This window comes from Aedes aegypti, chromosome 1 (assembly GCF_002204515.2).
Source record: "Aedes aegypti strain LVP_AGWG chromosome 1, AaegL5.0 Primary Assembly, whole genome shotgun sequence".
Taxonomy (NCBI): Eukaryota; Metazoa; Arthropoda; class Insecta; order Diptera; family Culicidae; genus Aedes; species Aedes aegypti.
In genome coordinates this window covers 216,661,200-216,667,106 of record NC_035107.1, presented here as the reverse complement: position 1 = coordinate 216,667,106, position 5,907 = coordinate 216,661,200, and the positions used below count along the sequence as shown (strand labels likewise).

The following is a 5,907-nucleotide window of genomic DNA, read 5'->3' as shown; positions in this document are numbered from 1 at the left end:
TCGATTGGTGCAAGAATCTTGAAAATCTATCAGGGCGTTAGTAAAGGCCCAAACGCAATGATAGCGGAATGCGGAACCGATTCGCCAGCATAAACTATAACATGCTTGTCGATTCAGTGTTGGTTCACTTTCATTCGTTGTCAGCTCAGTCGAGATGGTGTGATTCTTGCTGGCGAACCGGTTCCGCATTCCGTTGCCGTTCCGCTATCATTGCGTTTGGGCCTTAAGTTATTAACAGTCAAAATCTAACCGGTTTTTCGAAATTGTACCCCAATATGTTGCCGTAAGACGTTATCCAATGTCAAAAATCAGCAAAATTTTGCTGGCTATCACAATAAAAATTTGGTGTGTATACTTCGGCGTGAAACCGATTCTAACTTTTTACCGCACAGACAATAATGCCCTTATCACATGTTATGCTAGAAGTGTGTTTGAGTATTTCGCACTTTCAGTTACAGGGTAATTTCAAAACAAAAATAATTAGCTGTCAGTAGAATCAAAAGGATTTTCACGCATTTTTGGTGGTGCCGTTGGTTTCTGGAAGGATTTTCAACTAAAAGTAAAATTATTTCGCCATAAATTGGAAAAAGAACCAGTCGATCATCTGTGTAAGTCCGAAAATATACGTTTGAACGCCATGGCAAGTTGGGCGAACCGGCCGCCAATCGGAGATGGGTCTTTCTCGGGTGCCGCCAACAACAACCCAGCCTCAGTTCGAAAGAAATGGAATCTTGAAGGTAAGCAACTTTTCTGATTGATGATGATCTCATCCGATATCTTGTCCGGTTGGATATGAAGCTATGAAACCACCTGGCTTTCATTGCAGACAAGAAGTCCTTGCGAAATTTGAAGTACCACTTCGCCGAAGATGGCTGCTCGGAAGTTCAGTACACTTTGGCCAAGCAGCTACTGGAGGAAAACACCGAAACAGATCCGGCGCACAATCACGTCCAGGGAGTGCACTGGTTGCTTCGGGCCGCCCAGCAAGGCCACGAGCAGGCAATTGATCTGCTGAATGATTGCTACCGCACTGGACGCGGGATAAACGAAGCAAACGAGGAAGACGTCCGAAGTTGTTTGGCGATGAGTCCCGGGGAACGATCGGCAAGACGGGCAGCACAGGAGCTATTTGCCTCGCTTTCGAACGGGGAAGAGTACGTAACGGCAGCGCAGCTTGAGAAGCGCATGCGAGAGATCTACAAGCTGGACAAAAAGCGAAAACGTACCAGGCCGGATGGGGCGGAAGCCGGGGAAGATCGAGTGGAAACTAGTCCAGACCGGAATGGGTCATTCAGCGGGAGCCGGATGAATAGGAGCTCGGGGCAGTTTCATCCAGTGAATCACATATCGGAAGCGAACCTACTATCGGCGGCAGTTAATTACTCAAATGGAAGGCTCCCATTTGTGAGTAATGCGCTAACACTGTCGGTGCCAAATCCCCAAAGCTTGGATCACATCCCTTGCTTCCACAGGCCGTTCTTTCACCCGATAATGTTCTTCTCGCTTCTGTACCACCGGCTGTTGGACATGATTGCAGCGTTTCCCGGGTCTAACTTTAATGGAATCCAGATGATATTGCTGCTCATAGCGTACTCGCTCTTCGCCAGTGAAAATCTATTCACATTGGTCCCGGTCACGGCTTATTACGTGAGCCTAATCGTAATGGTTCTATGCAGCTTCAAAATGCTAAAGTCCAAACACGACTTTATCGATTTCCGGATGTGGTCCGGCCTCTTCCTGCGATACGGCGATGAACATCTTAACACGGACGATTCCGAGAACCAGTATCTTCGCAACAACCTACGACCGTATCTCTACTTCTTCGTGGCATTCTTCGTCAACGTAATGCTCCAGCCTAACATCAACGACCAGTGGCTCCCGTTCTCGGAAATTACCGTTGTGGCGTTCGTTTTGACTTTCGTGACCATGCTGGCCTTCATGTACACCTCGCGCGATCCTTTTCCGGACTATCTGATCCTGTTCTCGTTCGGACTGAACGTGCTGGCCAAGTATCCGTATGAAATGGACTCGGTGGTGACGACCGGGTGGCGATTTCTGGATCTGAAAGTGCCGGCCTTCTCGACGTTTGTGATCGGCAATGGAATTGAGTTCTGTTTGAACTGCCGGGCGCTGCTGTATTTGATCATTCCAGCGTTTCTGGCGTTTATCGCGCGGAGGAACAGCTGGCGGGGAATCTATCAGTATCTGATCCCGCACTGTGTGACGTTGGCTTGGTTGCAGATCTGTATCATCGGTTCGCAATCGGCAACAATGTTTGGACTGGTAAGTTTGAATGTCCTGTACATTATTTCATAATGTGTATGGAGCCGTTGTTAATGAAACTATAATTAATTCTGTACCCACCATTTGAAAGATATGGTATTCTAGCTTCCTCTCCGTGAATTTGAAAATGTTTCATTGGAAGAAATAATTATTCAGAGATAGAAACTTGATGGAAAGAGAGAAATTAATTTTACATGAGAGAGCAATGAGAGAATTAGGGTTAAATAGACATCAAGAGTACAACTGCGGGGGCCAAAAGGAAGTAAGCATTTCTTCTTCTGTTCGAATGAGCCCCTGCAACCATTATTTGGATCTGCTGTAGCTTTACCCAGGGAGTAGTGCATGTCTTTACTTTAGGGAGTAGTACATGTCGCATTTACTCCCTTTCCAATTCCATTTCTAGGTGATGAAGTACAGATTTTTGCACAGTTTTAGACTGCTCAGAGATTGATGGATAAAACGAATGTTTGGAAAGGCCCCGTTATTTACAATCTTCATAGATGCTTATATCCCAGCACACTCACTGATAGTCTGTCGAATCCGGCGACTAATAACAACCCTGGGTAGGGATAGGAGTTGCTGGGCAAAAGACTAAGGACCGCACAAAGGGGTCTATTATATTCCTGCAGGTACGCGAGGTACCAATGGTACGCCATGCCCAGCCATTTACCGTGTCTCACTAGCACCATCTGGTGGCTGAATTTCAAGTTGAGTGACCTATCATATTGTAGTCCTCGTCTTACTAAACAACTTTGTCGAAGACATCATCATCCTAGGTAATCAGGATCCTGAGATATCTACGTTTGAAAAATTACATTCTCACGAGCGTCAACTGGTGGCAGAATTCCGAAACAAGCATGTTAGTCCTTGACCTATTGAACAACTTTTCCGAAGACACCATCTTGCTAAAAAATCTAGATCCTGAGATATTTGTGTTTGAGATGTTGTATTGCGAAATGTCCACTTCATTGGTTCTCCCGGGACACAATCCGATGGCCACTGAAGGATGAGGATGTTTTCAAAGTTTTATTTGTCCACTGACCAATTGGTACCGTTGAACTGAAGAAATTTGCCGAAGACATCAATGTTCTATCATGCCTAGCTTTAGATTTACAATCAAAATTGCTCCGCTTGTACGCAACACACAATGCGACCGCTTGTGTGACGGGCCCTGTAGAAAAAATTTACACGAGCAGTCATACTGCAGTACAGAGTACACGCGTAAAAACTTAGGTCAAAAATACGATGTTTTCGAATACTTTTCGTTAATTTTTTCGAAAAATTTCTTCACTACAAACAAAAAGAAGAGTAGATCTTGGAATAGGACTAATACCCGGATTTGAATGGAATTTCAACACGTATTCGACTTTTCGTACAGCGCGTGTACTCAGTACACTAGAGCGACTGACGGTGGGTTGACAACGGTTTCAGACATATTATGTGTTAAAAACTTGTATTTTGCAGCACGTTAAAAATGTACATTCGTTATTTTTTAGGTACGTGGAGCATTGGGACTGTCGGGACTTCTTCTATTCCTACCCCTCTTTGGCATAGTGACGCTTTTGATTCCGGTGTTTGCCGCAATCGAGTGGCTCTCGTTGACCGATTCCACCGTTCGGTTGTGGTCCTCGATTAGTGCGGCCGTCATCGCAATTCTTATTTCTTTCTACATGGCTGCATCGCGGCGAACGGAAAAGTACATCACATTCCTGCAGATATCGATTTGTCTCATAGCGACCGTATTTCTGACCCTGCCCCACATGATGTCCAACTTCGAAACGCTTCACGGCGCTGAGGCGGGACTGTTTGAGTCCAGTGCGATTCCGTCGCCTGTCGGAGGAGCTAAAACGCAAGCAATGCCACCGAACAGTCTCAGCTGGGAGTCGTACTACAAGTTTTGCCATCAGCCGGCCTGGGACCGTTTGGGGAACAAAATCAAAACCCAGCTGAGATGCGCCCATCTGGACGGGACAGCCATTCGTTGGGAGGGCAATGTAGTGGATCTAGAAATAGCTAGCCGAAAGAACTGGCGTGCTGATTTTATTCAAAGCTATTTGCCACGGTTCCTAGCCGATCGAGTTGCTTGCTTCTATGGCGAACGCGTCGAACCGGAATGCGGCCCGGCTGAGGACCTTCAACATTGCGAAGAAATGAAGAGTTTCATGCAACAGCAGTCTCGCTGCCATCTGGACAAATGGACCACGTACGAATACGAACTGAAAGTACGTATGCCATCGCTGGGGTTGCTTTCGAAGCCAGCAACCGTTACGCTAAAAGCTCAGCACGCGTTTGGTAATTTTACCCAGGGCTTGAACAACAGTGACCGGATTTGGTTCATAGGTATTCTGCGAAACTTCCTAAAGCCCACCTCCACGGTACCCGTTCATGGTAGCCATGATCCATCCGATGGCAACAATTTCGACGATAATCTCCACATGGACCTTGGCGGGGCCGCTGGAACCGGGGGACGAACCGATCGAAGCAACATGCGTTTGGGACGGAAGAATCCTCTCATCGAACTGCTTTCGATAGGTTGCATCAACTGCCAGAATCGGGAGCTGACTTCGATGCACGTATCCGAGGGATTGAAGGTGAATGCGAGGATGCGTGACCTGCTGCGTGGAATCAAGTATCTGCTGAACGTGATCTTCAATCCACTGGTGATCTTCAAGTGAGCCGTGTTCTCGCCTTTTTACTTTAGTGACTGTTGTATCTACTATAGAATATTGTTAAGTTTCATGTGAGTTTAACCCACCCCCATGTCGTACTGAGAGTTTCATCCTAATTGTTTTAAGAAAGAGATAGCGTGAGAGGAGAGATTGCATTTACGAAAGAAGATACACATTTGCGTAGAAATAGTTTCAAGGATTCGACTTAAAAGAAAGAGAGCTGTGAAAGAGAGTTAACACTATGTGTAGGATAATTGCTTTCTTTTGTGCTGTTCTAACATTTCGTTTAGCTGCTGCTTACTTTCTGCTTTTTTGCCCTCATGAGATAATATATGTTATTAGTTTTCGTCGAATAAGCTATAGTTTAATATAATGAACGTGAATTGAATGATGCGGGTTTATTTTGTTTAAGAAAGAAATTTGTATCCATCCAAAAATCGAACAGACTTTTGGCATTCAAAATTCAAACATTTGTTGCGATGATAGCTCGAAGGATCTAGGTTATGACCGGATTCGTTTTAATTTGCACTGAAACATGAATGTATCCCATCTGTGGGATATATTTTACGATAAATTAACTTTATTAAACCAAATCTACTAATGGACTGTGTCGTATTTGCTCATGCCTGTCGGCACGAACAAATAGACTATACCGTGGACGTACCATATTTGACGCGGTTAAGAAAATTCTAAATTCAATTCAAACACTTGTCAAATCGTCTAAATCTTTCCAATTTTGTTGAAATTTGAACATATGCTAGCTCAACTATTATAGAATTAGGGAAAAATCAGTAAAAAAAAATATTAAACGTTTTTTTTTTCTTCGTGTTTGATTGACTTTTTGTGGAACACATTAGGTTCCTTAATTGACGCATCAATTCTTCAATGTGCCTAATTTGACGCACTATGTTCCTTATTTGACGCACTTACAAATAATTGCTAAAGTTTAAAATAT

At 44.4% G+C, this 5,907-nt stretch overlaps 1 protein-coding gene across 1 annotated transcript; it reads left to right on the top strand.

The window, feature by feature from the left end:
• The first annotated feature begins 475 nt into the window (after nucleotides 1-475).
• On the top strand, nucleotides 476-5,340 carry LOC5569230 (wolframin). Its single transcript, XM_021857568.1, has 3 exons — nucleotides 476-737; nucleotides 827-2,283; nucleotides 3,780-5,340. The coding sequence occupies exons 1-3, from the start codon at nucleotides 638-640 to the stop codon at nucleotides 4,956-4,958; spliced, it is 2,736 nt and encodes a 911-aa protein (XP_021713260.1). The 5' UTR covers nucleotides 476-637; the 3' UTR covers nucleotides 4,959-5,340.
• The last annotated feature ends 567 nt before the right edge of the window (nucleotides 5,341-5,907 follow it).